Source organism: Dryobates pubescens, chromosome 22 (genome assembly GCF_014839835.1).
Source record: "Dryobates pubescens isolate bDryPub1 chromosome 22, bDryPub1.pri, whole genome shotgun sequence".
In the NCBI taxonomy this organism is placed as follows: domain Eukaryota; kingdom Metazoa; phylum Chordata; class Aves; order Piciformes; family Picidae; genus Dryobates; species Dryobates pubescens.
Genome location: NC_071633.1, coordinates 13310135 through 13324825, shown reverse-complemented (window position 1 = coordinate 13324825; position 14691 = coordinate 13310135). Strand labels below are relative to the sequence as shown.

Here is a 14691-nt window from a genome sequence, read left to right as displayed (position 1 = left end):
AGGATAAGACAAGAAATGGGTTGTTATATGTTGGCTATAGCTGCTCGCTCTTCTTGTCTGAATGCAGAGAAATGCCCTGATGGTTACTTACAAATGACAACCTGCTCAGGGCTTAACATTTTTCAGTTTCATTGGCAAGCTTGCAAGGTTACACATATATACTGAATGAAACATAGCCTGCTGGTTATTTTTAGAGAGGCTCTAAACAAGAAGTAAATCCCTGGAGTAATGCTGCCAGTGATGTGTAAAGTTCAAATCCAAATTAAAACTGCTTATCTTTGGCCTAAATTCCAATCTGAACTTGAGGAAAACTGTGATCTGTATCTTGAACTCTACAACAAAAAATCCTCCCAGCTGTTTTCTAACACCTGAGAAATAAGAATGTGGTACAAACACTTGAAAACTGAAACTTTCATAAAACATCTGACCGTTTGTCCAAGAATATAGCAACTAGTTTTATGAGACAAGTGTTGTGTGACCTTAAGTTATGGTAGCTGGACTGGGATTTGGAGAGTAATTTATTGTAACTCCTAGTTCTAGCACATCTTTCTAAGATCAAGTCCTATAATGCAATTGTAAATTTTGCAGGGAGGAAGAGAACACTGACTCACCGACAGACCTCTTTAATAATGGCCTCTGATGTGCAGGACTTGGTTTAGAAATCCTCAGGATACAAGGTGAAGAAAGCAGACTCCTTTTCAGCAATGTATTTACGCAAAGTAGTCAAGAGCAGCGCAACTGAAGCACGGTCTTGGTTTCTTTCAGACTCTTGCTGAATCAGAGCCTGTATCTTCTTCCTGCCAAGGCAGTGATCTTAATACCACTCCTAAATGCAAGAGTAATTCGAGAAGCTCTAATGAAAGTCAAGATAACGCCACAGATTTTATAAATAAGGGTCTTTATTTAGCATACTGCTGAAAACATTCTTGGCAACCACATCATATAAATATATAAAGTTTTGACACAACAAACCAAGCAATATTAAATATTTTTAGTTTTTTCCTCTTTTTGTGTTTTATTTTCTCCTTTTGTGGGGTTTTTCTTTCTTTTCCCCCCCCATTTTTTTTTTTATTTTTTTTTTTGCAAAGCAAATCTTAATTATACAAAAAGTTGTATAAAAAGTGGTCCACAACCTTATTTTGGCCAGAACAGGAGTAATAGGAAGGATCAGTCATGCCACTACCGTTGTAGATTTCTATTCTCCTCGCATTCAAGAGCCAGGTTCCTATTCCCCAAAGCCCAGATTAAATATTGGCCATTTCATGGTACACAAGTTTATCTCTAGACATATTAAATATCTTTAGTTTAACAACCAATAAATAACTAGGTGTATTTTGAAGTAATATATGTTCAAAAAGTTACACATTTGAAGGAATTTTAAGTGATATTTTAAAGCTGGAACAAGTCTTGAGCAGTCTTTTCAGTCTTAGAAGGCAGGCTTTGTAGCATGGCTGAACAGAGCCATTTGTTTTCAGTGCAGTCCTGCCTTTATAGCACTTGGTAAATAGGGTTGCTGCTACTATTGTCCTGGGGAAGTGGAGTGCAGTTGGTGGGAGAAGGAATTTGGGCTCCTCCATCATTCAGAGTCACTCCCTCTTGAGGGGAACAAGGACTCCCATCAGCGACAGTCTCCACTGGAGGCAGTAGAGGGCACGTGGAGTTGTCTGTGGAAATCCTTTCTACAATGCTTGAGAGGCAGTCAAGGCTGGAAACAACAGAACTCTTCCCATGCTTCGGATCTAAAAAACAGACAAAAAGGTACTCAGTTTATCCAGCAGGTACTTAATGCGATTTTGTGCATAGAACCCCAGCGAGTGCCTGCCAGCATGCATCTGCTGGGAGTAAAGATTCAGAGGAAATAAGAAAATGGTTAAGAGCACCAGTTACCAGAAAACAGACTTTCATTTGCAAAATGGAAGGCAGACCAAACCAAAGTATGCTACTTTGGGGATGGGTAGATCCAGGCCTTCACTTCAGTCCATAGAAAGGGAATGGAGGATTTGAAAACAGTCAACAATTTCTCCGGTTTGGATAGAGTTAGAAGAGTCTTCATGCAAAACACTAGAAATTAGTTAAAGAGAGGAATGTATTTTTATCCAGATGTTATGTTTGCAAAATAGGAACTGCAGCTGTAACATATGCCTGAATTTGCAAGTACATATAGAGGAAATCCACTGCTCCTACTAGCATCCACAGCTTGCTGGCTGAAAAGGCAGGTTCCTCTTCCAGCCCAGCCCGGGGCCAGCTTAATAACAGGGGACAGAGAAGGCATGTGGAAGCTTGACAGCCTCCATCTCCAGGTTTCACAGGGCTAGTATGGCACATACTCACCAGTTGGCGATTCTGTGTAGTAGCTGCTGTCGTAGCTGTTCCTTCTGCGAGAGCTGCAAGGTGGCCTGCTGTACTCCATCTGGAAAGGAGAGCAATCTGAGTGAAGTCACTGGCTGAGGACAGCATTTACTGAAATCCCACGAACCACCCAATTTCATATTTCTGTCTGTGTCATCATTCCATGGCTGAAATGCCACTGAGTTTTAGTTTCTCTGAAAAAGGCAGAACTTAACTTGGCTAGAATGGGACTCAACCCAGAATATTTTCTGTGGCACAGCTGTTCCAAAGGAAACTTACCATTATTGTCATATCAAATTCTGTAGCTGAGACAAGAGTTCCAGCATTCTGATGAGATAGTGACCTATTATCTTCAGCTTACAGCAAGGAGATCAAGATAGTAACAAGCCTTTTTTTGGTCTGATTTTGGAAGATTTTTCCAAACATGAGTTTCTCTTTAAAAGCTTCTACTTCCTTTAGTTTCTCTTCCCATTTCCATTTTGTACAGAAAAAGTCCAAACACTGACCAATATATTTGTTTCCAACACTTTATCCACAATAAAATGACTTTCTAACAAAAGGAAAGGGCTGTACTTTGAGGAGGGGTCATTTGTGGAAATCTTCTCCCCAATCTGCTAGCTATCTCATAACCACATATTCAACTCACCACTCTGGCAGGATCACCCCAGAGCGATGAATTCAATTTCTGGCATTCAGACCAGAGTCCAAACCTATAGTCCCTGTGAAAAGATGTGGTGATGTCACCCTCTCTAGCACCCAACCTTCTTCTCTCCTCCCCATAACAAAGAGGACATAAAGCCGTGGGGTTTCTTTCCTATTGCTGGTAAATGTCTACAGAGGGGATTAAGTGTGAGGAGAATGGAGAAACATTTTCTTAAGGGTCAAGGAAAACTATTCCTGTTAGAACTTCCTCCTGTTACCATCATGAATAGCAAAAAAACCCCGAAGTCTTTTCTTATCTGCTCCCTGTAACTACCATGACCAAGGGAGGCCTTCCAGCGTGCTGTCCTTAGAGGATTAAATGGTAATGACGCTGAAGTTGGAAACGAGATCCCCCAGGAGCTATGGCAGCACAGGTAGGATTCAGATCTCACCATGTCCCCAGGTACCTATCCCAGGCAGCTTCTGAAAGTGCCCCCACAGCTCCCCTGGCTCTGCCTAACTTCTCACCATAGGGGCGAAAAAAGCGTGTAAAGAGATTTTTCTTTTTTTTCACAGAGATCCTGGCCCGTGGGGACCCCACCTCCCTTCACTGCTGGAGCTCAAGACACAAGAGAGAACTCTGTCTTCTGCCTGGGGAGTTATGGGAAGCAGATACTATAGGTAAAACAGGAGGAGACTGGCAGTGTCTGAGGCGCTTCAGTGGCAGCGTGTCCTCCCTGGGGCACTCACCATGCCATCAGAGCAGTTGGAACGAGGGCTGGAGGCATCCGATTCCCCACTGTAGTGCTCCAGCACTGGGTAGTAAGCGTCCTCCTGCTCCCGCAGCAGTGCCTGCAGGCTCTCGATGTAGCGGATGGCGTTGCGCAGGATCTCCACCTTGGGCAGGCGCTGGTTGGGGTTGGTGGAGGTGCAGCGCTTGAGGGTCTCAAAGGCTTCATTGACCTTGCTGAGCCGCCGCCGCTCCCTCATGGTGGCAGCCTTGCGGCGGTCGGCGTTGGTCGTCTTCCTCTTGCAAGCCTTGCAGGCCCACAGCAGGCAGCGGCCGGCCTGGTGGTGCCCACTGGGTGCTCGAACGTGCTCCTCCTCGTGCGGGTGCCCATGGTGGTGCCCGTGGTGGTGCGAGTGCTCCTCGGGCTTCAGCAGGCCCCCCACGTGCACCAGCCGGGGGTCCAGGTCCTCGAAGAAGTGCATGTCTGACGTGTTGAAGCATGGGTCATCGTAAAAGTCATCAGCAGCTGTGAAGGAGCAGAGGGAGCCCTCCGTCATCTCCATGGGGCCCAGTAAGTCCATGGGAGCGGTGGAGGAGACAGTGGCTGGGCCAGAGGGGACGAGCGAGAGGTTCAAAAGAGAGGGGGCTTCGATCGGGATGTTCAGCGGCTGCCTGTGGAGGGGCGGGTGTACTGAGCGGAGGCCTCACACTCTCCTAGCCGAGGCCACGAGCACTGGCACCCACCGACCCCCTCCCAAGCCGCGCCGGTCCGAGAGTGCCACTCGGGGCCATATTTATGCCGGAGCCGCCCCCCCACGGTGGGTCGGGACGGGGCGGGGCGCCGCGGGGCGGGGAGGGGGCCACGGCCGCCGGAGCCCTCGGGGCAGCGGGGGGGCGGCGGGGCGCGGGAGCCGTCGGGGCGGTGTTTGGGGCGCTGGTGCGGGTGCGGAGCTGGCGGCAGCCGCTGCCGGCGCGCGCGGCACAACGGCTTTTCTAATAGTTCCCTTTTTTTTCCCCGCCTTGTGCAGCGCGCCCTGCCCAGCCTGTCAGGGACGGCGAGGCTCCCCGATGCCCGGAGGTGCCCGTGGGGACAGCGGTGCTCCGCCGTACTCCCGCGCGCCCCGGCGAGGCCGCGCTCTCGTCGGCAGCGGCGCGTTTCCCTGCGCGTCCCGCCGGTGGCCGGCGGGGCTGCGGCTCGGCTGCATCCTTCAGGGAAGAAAGCCCCAGTCCCGGGACGGGTTTCTCCGCGCCGGCCGCTGCTGTGCGGCTCTGTGGCCACAGGGTAACTACTCCGGGGGAGTTCGTGAGGGCGGACAGTGCGGGCGGCACCTCCGTACTATGGCCGGAGCCCGGTCGCGCAGGACCCGGGGACACTGTGGAGAGCCAGGACCATGCCCGTATCTCTGGGGCAACGGGTGCGAGGGGACCGACTGGACGGAGAGGTCGCTGACGAGGGAGCCGGCGGGGCGCCCGCCATGTTGAGTGCGGACGCCTGGTGGCGCTGCGCTCGGCGCGGGTGGTGTCGTGACATGGCGGCCTCTAGAGGGGGACCGCGGGCCACCGAGGTCCGCCGCCTAGGCCGAGGGTTCCCTCAGTCACCTCTGCGCCGAGACTGGCGGCTGCGGGCTGGGCGGGTATCGGGGACGTGACTCCTGCCAGGTCGCCGGGGCAGTGAAGGGAGGGAGCAGGTCCGTGCAGGGGAGCCGTTACTCTGGAGCCATTGCTCTTTGCTCTCGCCTGGGGAAGAAATTTCCCAGAGAAAAAACATAGTCGTCTGAGGCGCGCTGGAGTGCGTTAGCCCTTTTCTCAGGAGTCGGGGTGTGTCAGTCTACGGCGGACCCAGGTAGAGGTCAGAAATCCATACCGAAGATGTTTCCAGATCAGGAGTCAAGAGCAGTTACTGAAACTTTTGACTCAGAGCAAAAAGTAGTTGTGTGAGAGGACAAGGTCTGGGACAGCCAAGACACCCGACTAGTGCCTGAGCGAGCAGCAGCCAGGTTTATCACAAAAGTATTTGGTTCCTGCAGTAAAGCAACAGTTTAGTAATGGTGTGGTAATGATGTACTGGAGAGTTGAAGCCTGAGTTATGGTCAGCTATCGCTTCAGCAAATTACTCTTCATGTGAGGCACAATGTGAGCCATTTCTCGTTGCTCTACCAAATCAACTCTCTTTACCTTTATTCTGAAATATTTGAAGAGATGAACTTCACCTGGTGAAGTAACGTGCTGCACATGTAATTGCACTGCAGCTGGATTGCTTGTGCAACAAGAGCTTGGTATTTCAGGTAACAGTGGTGATTTGGACTTGGAGAAATGGGATGCGTTTTGGTAGCTTCTCTCAAGGGCTCACACATTTTTACTCTGCTTTGGAATATCATTTGATAGGAAAAAGTGCCTTTGGTGATACAGAAACACTCCAGCAATTTGGCTATGATGTCTTTGAGTTCATGATTAAAATAGTTATGGGTATTTTTAATGTACCATGAACTAAAATGAGTAAAGCAAAGCTTTGTCTTCAGTAGGGCAAAGGGCTGACAGGGAGAATCTGGAAAGGTAAAACACATCCATCAATGACCTAGTCCTCAAGCCCTGTGTCTCTGGGCCTGCCTATAGCTGAGAGGGGCTGCAGTGATGGTAGCTTCTTTTGTTGTTATATGATCTAGTTTTTGCAAAAATGCCTAATGTGCAGTCCCCATTTTCTACTTAAAATGCCTTCAAGTACAAAAGACTGTTAATCACAATCTCTCATTATCCCCCAAAAGATGAAATTTTTAAGAAAAACCTGGATGTTTTGAACTCTGTACAGGTTCTTTCTTTTACTGTGTGCAATGCTGAAAAGCAATATGCCCCAAGGAGATCAGCTATTGACCACCCTTACACATTTAGAAGTGTATCTCCCAGCTGTTTCTGAAAGGCAGAGTAGCAAACTTGTAGAAACACTTCACCATTATTACAGAGGCTCTTGGATCCAGAAGTGAACAGATTTTTTTAAAAAATATCTTTTGGAACAGTTAAAAAAGTAGCAATAATTTCTATTCAAAGTAGTGCTAGACATACGGTAACATAATGAGTATAAGAGGTAGTTGTGTGCTGTAATTATTGAACATGTAAATTGGGTTATCAAGGCTTGGTTTTGGCTGTGGGGCCCACTTAAGACATTTAACCTCTCTCCAGATCATCAATTTATGGGAAAGATAATTTTACCTCATACTGAGCCAGTGTTGTAGTGTGTTCTGCCACTGTGTGTGTCAAGGCTATATGTAACCCCAGGAAAGGGCAGTTTGTGACTTGGACACAAAGTGGTTAGCTCGGGCACAGTGGTAACACGTGTTGGGACTTAAGCAATACAAGGAGGTTGCTAGTAATTGCCCTTGAATGCACTTCAGAGAAAAAGTCAGAAGGCCCTGACCAGGTGATGAATTCTGCTCAGAGAGATCTTCTAGTGAAGGTGCCCTTGAGGACTCCTTCCCTGCTGCTGCTGCCAGAACTAGCATTCTTTTTCCAGTATGATTCCCAAGGTTTGCCTTGTACAGTCAAGCCCTGAAAATAAGTGCTTGCAAGGAATACATCCTGAGGTGCAATTCTCAGTTTTGTGTGTGGAATAGTGGAGAGGGTGAGGGAGGGAGAGGATCTCCACCTGGAGACTTCATGTGAATGCCTCACTCTGAGAGTCAGCAGCAGCAAGGGCCCTTTCTCTCCAACTGCAGGTGGTGCTTATGGTTAGCATTTAGCAGGACATCATTGTTAACACCTGTATGGAAGCCTCTGTGCTGTAACTCCTAATTTCAGTAAAGATTGTCTCTCTCCAGAGCTTCCAGTTTCGATGCTGTACTTAAGGTGTACTGGTGCTGCTACAGCTATTCTGTGCTGCCCCATAGTGGGGTTTGGATGTTTCTTTGGAAGTACAGCTAAGAGTGTATGTGTATGAACAAGGATTCAGAAGAGAAAGAGAATTTGTAAAGTTTCTGTAAGTGTTGTTGCCCTTGCACCTGTTCCATCTTCATCCTTCCATCTTTTTTTTTTAACAGGGTGTGGCTGAAAAGGAAGCTGGAAGGGCAGAGGCAGACTGCGCTTCCTGCGCTCAGAAGCAGGTGTGCCCTCTCAGCAGCAACAGCATGTGGTCGAGTGCAGCTTGATCTGTACGGTAACCAATTGATTTCTTCTTTTTCAGAGGACAGACAGGGAAAATAGCTGATTGTGAGTTTATCTAGAATTATCAGTGTTGTCCCTTCAGGCAAAGGGCAAAGAAAGTGATTTGGAAAAGGGAGAGAGAGACCTAAAATCTGAGATTGTGTAGCTACATTTGGCCTCTGAGAAACAAACATGACAGTGTTTCAGGGAAAAGGAACAGACAAGTAAGTCTCACTTTGAGAAATTTAAATGTTGGGCTTATGTTGGAATTCATTGAAGGTGAAAAACAGTTTAAGTTCTGGAATCTCTGGAGGAGGCTGTACCTATATTTTAGAAGGTCACCAACTCTTAAAGGAGAGGACTTGTAGAAGGAAGTTAAACATTACCAGTAGCATTTGGAGTGGTATATATGGCACTAGTTTGAGTTAGTAGCTTTCCTCTGTTCATACTTGATGAGCTGTATTTTAATACTGAGAGGGATAGATTCCTTTGTTCTTACTCATGTTGAGCTGCAGTCAGTGGAACTAATTGTTGAATAAGGTATGCTCAGCATGGGGATGGGTGATGGAATCTAGCCCAGATGGAAATATCTTTTAAACTACAGCTGTATTAGAGAGCAGCCATCTCAGCATAGGCAAATAGAGCACACTTCTACAAGTGCTTCAAGCCATTCTTCTAGTATGCAATGGTATTTTTACAGATGAATACAGGGGGTTGTTTTAAAGTGATCCCCCCACAAGGTTGAATCCTATTAATAGAAAGATTGGGAAAGCACCTGAATTGTAATTGTCTTGTGTTAACCTCAAGAGAAAGCAGGTGGGCTAAGGCAACATTGCAGAAATGGCTACTTGACCACAGCTGTGTCTGAAAGTCAGTTTACTGAAAAGGATTTATTGTGAAGCGTTTTTACCTTAATGCAGTTTTCTGACATTTGCTTTCCTTCTGTGTTCTACTCTTCCATTTTGTACAGCTTTCTTAGTAGTAGAAAAATACTAGTGCAGTTTTGTATACATGTGCAAAATATCTTGGAGAAAGATACTAGCAGGCCTGTGTGGTGAATTTATGAATACAAAATGCCAGTTTTAACATTGAAAAGAATTTATTTTCAAGCACAATAGGAATATTGCTTACTGTATTACATAAGTGCAAGGATCTTTCAATTAAGCAAACCCTAATTGCATAAATGATAACAAACCCCTTTAGATATATGCAGGTAGCTGATCTAGCCAGTTGCTCTTCTCAAGTGCCCTTGGTAGACCTTGATATCCAGCATACAGGAAAAGGCATTCCTGTAGGAGATGAATGGAAGAAATTGGACACCTCTGAACTGTAAGCAAGCTAGCTAAAGGCTGTAGGTGTGGCAGTGCTAACAGCCCCCCTAACTGAACATGGCTCTAATTAAAATGTAAAATTAATGCATGGCCACTCTCTATGATGCAAATCTAGTTAAGTGCTGCATTTTTGACGGTTGGACTCTATCTTAGAAGTCCTTTTCAACCAAAACAGTTCTGTGATTCTATGATTTTTCCTGGGGTCTTACTCCTCTGAGGACCAGGACAGGGAATACAAGAAATAGCACTAGTATAGAGTTGATACGGTAATTTAGAGCTCTGTGAGATAATTAAATAGAGCTCTGTATGGTAATTGAAGCAGCCATCCAAGGTTAAATCTGAACAGAACTCTCAAGCTAGTGTCTTCAGTGACACTTGGAAAATACACATTAGAACCCATAAGGATCATACCCAATAAGAACCCCCAATTTATCTCTCATCTATTTTCTGAAGATGAAAAAAGCCAACTAGGCAAAGAACTGGGGGGAAAAAACCCAGCACCATGTCTTATTCCCATTGCTGAATAATGTTTGCATCCTTCATCTTGGAAAAGTATACCACAACAAATAATCTGGGTGATAAGTAATTAGATTACTTAAATTGCTACTATGATAGAAATAAGACCAAAAAACCCTTTAAAATAAGTACTTTTTCCAAAGTTCATTATGTTAGTATCCATGTTAATAATGTAAAAAAACTATTAGTAATACAAAATACTTAGTAATATAAAACTAAGCTTTAGATTTTCTGCCACATAGAAGTTTCCTTGTACTAAAGTTGTGTGGGTTGATTTTTGTATTAAACATTATGTATACAGTTAAAAATAATTTGTACTAATTCATTAAGACAGAAGAGTCTTAAAAGTTTTTAGCTTCTCAGAAGAACTGCATAGATAAAAGTGCGACCAATGCTGACAATCTAGGTAATTAGCAATCTTGCTATCATTTAAAATAATGGTATGGGCTAGATTCTGAGTAGGAATGACTTGGAGGATGAGGGGACAGGGTGTAAAGCAGGAGTGATACAGCACCACATCTCCTGAGCTTGTCTCACATCCCCACTCCATACAGGTCTGCCCTAGGTGCTGCCCTGTTCCGCTGCAACAGCCACAGCATTAAAGGCCCTCCCTTCCCTGCTTCACTTTTGCTCCTGTCCCATCATTGCACTGTGGCAGCGTGGTAGTGCAGTGTATGGTTGCATATATTGGCCCTATGCCATTTCTGTGCTGGCAAGATTCTCTCTGAGGTCGTTTCAGACCCTCTGTGGCTCCTGTACACTGCTCTAGAGGCTGGCAGGGGCTGCAGTGCTTGCTTGACTCTGGCTCTATGCCTGTTCTGAACTCTTTCTGCAACCGATCCATAAAGTAATCCCCAAGACTGTTTCTGCCATCTTGGGAGCAGTCAAGCCTGCGAGCATTGGTCAGTAGATCTCCCATTAGCTTGATCTTCCGGATTTTGGGCTCAATAAACTGTTTCTTGATAGTGCTTGCACTGTGAGGGTCTGCATTTTCAATACTCAGGGCATAAAGCTCTTCAAAATACCGGACTGTTGTTTTCCACTTCAGCATTGCTAATTCCAGGGCTTTCATCAGACCGACTGCATACTCAGAGTTTGGTTTCTAAAAGCAAAGACAGAATAGCATTTGTTCAGAACAGCAGCTCGTTTTACTGTAGTCATTGATGGCTTCCTGCAACTTACCTTGTGCTCTGAATGAGATGAGCTAGGATTTTTCAACTCCTAGTTTGTAGCACCTGTTTTTTTTACAGAGGTGAATCAGCTGTAAACATACAGAAGTGGCAGAACCCAAGCACTTCATCAAGGAACAGAAATTGACAGCAGCAGCTATGCCTGAGGAGTGTTTTTAATCCAGGAAGCTCTATCATAGAATGGTTTTTGTTACAAGGGACCTTAAGAGATCATCTAGTTCCAAACCCCCTGCCATGGGCAGGGACACCTTCCACTAGGCCAGGTTGCTCAAGGTCCCATCCAGCCTGGCCTTTGAACACTTCTAGGGACAGCAGATCCACAGCTTGTCTGGGCAGCCCATTCCAGTGTCCCCACTCCCTCACTGTAAAGACTTTCTTCCTAATAGCTAATCTAAATTTACCCTCTTTCAGTTGACAGGTGCTGGGCTAGCTCATTTCAACTTACACTACCACCTAGCAAGGTTGGACCAGATGATCCTTGGTGTCCCTTCCAACCTGGCATTCTGTGATTTATCCTGTTACTATACTCTGATACAGAATGCCTCCCCATCGTCTTTGCTATAGGTCCCCTTTTAAGTTCTGGAAGGCTGCTTGTAAGGTCTTCTCTGAGTCAGAATATTTAGAAAGCTTGTTGTCTACTACCCACCTGGATGGTTTTAGAGCAGTAATGGCCACCTCTTTCTTGCTGATACTTCATCAAAGCCTCTGCAGCTTTCCTCTCTTCCAGAGCTTGATGCAAGAAGAACTTTGAAACATTTGGTAGAGCCACATGTGACTGATCAAAATATTCACCCTAAGCACACAGAAAGATGAGTGTTAAGATTGGCTGGAGATAAGACTCACTCACAGCAGAACCTGGCTTTAACAGAACTTGGGAGACCCTTCCAATAGAAGGTGTTCTACCAACACAATCACTTTGAAGACCTTAATCTAAATTTCTACAATAAATGAAGTAACTACAGTCTTGAAGGAAAAATGGCTCTACTTGTACTAGAACCCTTTTGTCCTTCAGTACTGGACAAGTTAACTGTAGTATTGATGGTGCCTCAGTAGCAATGAGATACTCAGAATCTCTTACTAATGTGTGTGTATGTGCTTGCTTTGGGATGTTTTGTTTTGGTTTTAAATGCAATCAGAGCACAGGAAATGTAAGATTTATCCCTTCAGGTCAGCATTCCAGCAAAAGTTAGCTTTCAGAGGCATGAGAAAAATGAGGCAAATGTCAAAAAGAGAACAAGCATAAGTTAGCATCTATTTAGCAACTTCATTATGGATTAAAATTATTTCAAAATAATAATACTGTCTACAGCTTTTATCCTGTACATAGTTCACGCCTGGGAGTACTTCAGAAGTATTACATGCCTAAACCCACTGCAGGCCTTGTTCTGTTCGGTACAGGGAAGTGACAGCTTCAACCACTACAACATTTAATTATGTTAATAGAATAGATCTCTCAGCTCCTTCATTAGAAGGGTTTTATCAATGGTATTGCTGTCCCACAAAGAGAATGTAGTAAATGACAGGTAGTGAAGGCAAGCCACAAGGTGATACTGCTTTCAGCATTGGCACTGCATGGCTTCAATGCTGGGGAAGATGAGAGAGAGCAGCTGGGAATATGCCAAGAATCAAACTGAGAGAGCTACAGCAACTTGCTGCTGATTCCCGTATGGAATGCAGCAAAGATTTTGCCTCTTGGGTGTACTCTGGACTGGAGTACACATACAAAGCTGTTAGCCTGCAGCCTGCCTAGGATGGGTAAGGACTCACTTTCGTCTATTACCCTGCTTAAACTCCAGACGCTTGTGTTTCATCTATGATGTTTGCTTAGGAGAAATGTAGAAAAGTTGCACACATACTACAGGCTTGTTTTTCTCTTGTATTTTTATGGCCATCCTGGGATGCCCAAGATCTGTGGCACATGCGTGACCATAAGCCATTCAAGAGGAAGTGCGTGCTGAAATGTTTTATTAAGAACATTCATTGCAGTATTTGCATAATCCTTTTCCTGAAGTAATTCATTCATGTTTCTGTTGACAGAAGAGTCAAGATTCAGTGTTCTATAACCAGCTCCTCGGTACAAGTGTGCTGCATGACTTCAAACAGAGCACAAGATACCACACCTGCCTAACTCTGAAGGTAAATCTTTTATGTCAGTCATCAACTATTTAAGATACTCACATTTCTAAGTTGGATTTTCCACAGTCAATTTCTAACTGAGCTTTCTCCATCCTGCCCAACAGTCAATCACTAGGGTGATCTTAATCCATGTGCTTTAAAAAGTAGTTGTTTTGCTGCATACTTAACTTTTTAGTGGACCTGACACCAAGCTAAACCAAAGGATCTTGGGGATATATTGAATATAGCTGGTGTTGTTTCTCAGTGGATACCTGACATCAGAGGGGATGGCATTGATCATTTTGTGGTTTTTTTTAATGGCTCTTAAAATTTATGTTGGCTTAAAACTTGGTATGTAGCCAGAGACAATTTTGGCACGTGTTACATGTGATCCATGTCCAAATTTCCTCCCTGTTGAGCAAAGAACCATAAACCAACAGCAATGTTTACAAACAGCTATTTCACTAGTTAACCGCACACAGCTACTTCAGGTGCCAGAGTTCGGCAGGAAAAAAAACACAAGAGAGTTGCACTCCAAAGCTGTTAGCATTCCCTGTTCCTGACCCTCCTTCCAAAGGCATAGGTCTCTGTGAATTACCCGAAATACTCAAGTGCCCGATTAATCATTTGCTTGTTCCCGACCTTCATTGATGCTTTTTTAGCTATATCCCAGCCAGCCAGGTATAAATGCACAGGCAGCAGTGCAGAGCCGGAGCTGACAGGCAGCTGCTGTGCTGCGGGGTCCGGGCGCAAAGCGAGCCCGCAAATTCCACTGGGGCAGGTAACAGGGGTGGGCACTGCTCTTCACGTCTGCCTGGCTCTAGAACCCACCTCAACCACCGAGCGCGCGGCAGGACCTGCCCCAGGTTCTCTTTATCCCGGTGCTCAGCCAGAGCGAGAAGGGACCCACGCCGCTCCCTCGAACGCTTCTCCGTCCTCCCCAGCACCCAGTCCCGGCCCGTCGCCTTACCAGCGCCTGCAGGCAATAGGCGAGCTCCAGCAGGGCGCCAGTGACGCCGCAGAGGCCTTCCTCCACGGCGGGCGGGAAATTCTGCCGCACTCGGCTGCCGGGCAGCTGGCGATGCGCCGGGCAGCCAGGCAGCGTTACGCGGGGCCGCTTAGAGCGCGGCTCGGCCGTGGCGGGCGCCGCCATTGGGCCGGGCCGCCGCCCCGCCGCGCCGCCTGATATAAGCCGGCACCTGGGACACACCTTGCCGCGCTTCCCGCCCCGCCTCTGTCCCGGCCCGCTACGGCGGGAGCTGCTTATGGCCGCCCGCCCTCGCCGCGGGACGGGGGGGGCCGCGGCGGCTGGGCGGGCGCCGCCATTTCCTGCGTGCCCGTGGGCTGGCGCGGCGAGGCTTGAGGAGTCTCGTCCCGTTCGGTCATCTCGGCCGTAGCCCGGCCTGCGCCGCGAGTAGCCGGCGCTGCGCGGGCCGGCAGGTGCCGAGCGGGCCGAGAGAGCCCAAGGAACGGTGCGGCACCTCGGTCCCCGCGCACGTCTCCTGTGCTCTCGGCCTGCCGTCGGTTGGCAGTGCGGAAAGGGCTGCCCGGTACCTCGGTGTTTGTACAGCTCATGTGAGGGACGGTCGCCAGGGACGCCCACTCTTAAATACCTTCTTTTAGTAGCGAGCGAGCGACGTGCAAAAGCACAGTGTGGCGGAGTCGAGACTGGAGCAGCTGATAGTAG

The 14691-nt window shown here is 46.9% G+C and overlaps 2 protein-coding genes and 1 long non-coding RNA gene across 3 annotated transcripts in view; 1 reads left to right on the top strand and 2 right to left on the bottom strand.

Moving 5' to 3' along the window:
* Positions 1 to 1959: 1959 nt before the first annotated feature.
* MYOD1 (myogenic differentiation 1) lies at positions 1960 to 4454 on the bottom strand. Its single transcript, XM_009905136.2, has 2 exons — positions 3742 to 4454; positions 1960 to 2410 (listed from the first exon to the last, which is right to left on the bottom strand). The coding sequence occupies exons 1-2, from the start codon at positions 4300 to 4302 to the stop codon at positions 2312 to 2314; spliced, it is 660 nt and encodes a 219-aa protein (XP_009903438.2). The 5' UTR covers positions 4303 to 4454; the 3' UTR covers positions 1960 to 2311.
* Positions 4455 to 4848: 394 nt separating this feature from the next.
* Positions 4849 to 14691, top strand: part of LOC128898382 (uncharacterized) — a 42391-nt gene continuing 32548 nt past the window's right edge. The window contains exons 1-3 of the long non-coding RNA XR_008462822.1: positions 4849 to 5003; positions 7750 to 7865; positions 12927 to 13025. This is a non-coding gene — a long non-coding RNA (uncharacterized LOC128898382). The remainder of the gene's footprint in view (positions 5004 to 7749; positions 7866 to 12926; positions 13026 to 14691) is intronic.
* Positions 9911 to 14257, bottom strand: LOC104304437 (ferritin light chain). The gene is made up of 3 exons (XM_009905177.2): positions 13975 to 14257; positions 11536 to 11682; positions 9911 to 10801 (listed from the first exon to the last, which is right to left on the bottom strand). The coding sequence occupies exons 1-3, from the start codon at positions 14155 to 14157 to the stop codon at positions 10298 to 10300; spliced, it is 834 nt and encodes a 277-aa protein (XP_009903479.2). The 5' UTR covers positions 14158 to 14257; the 3' UTR covers positions 9911 to 10297.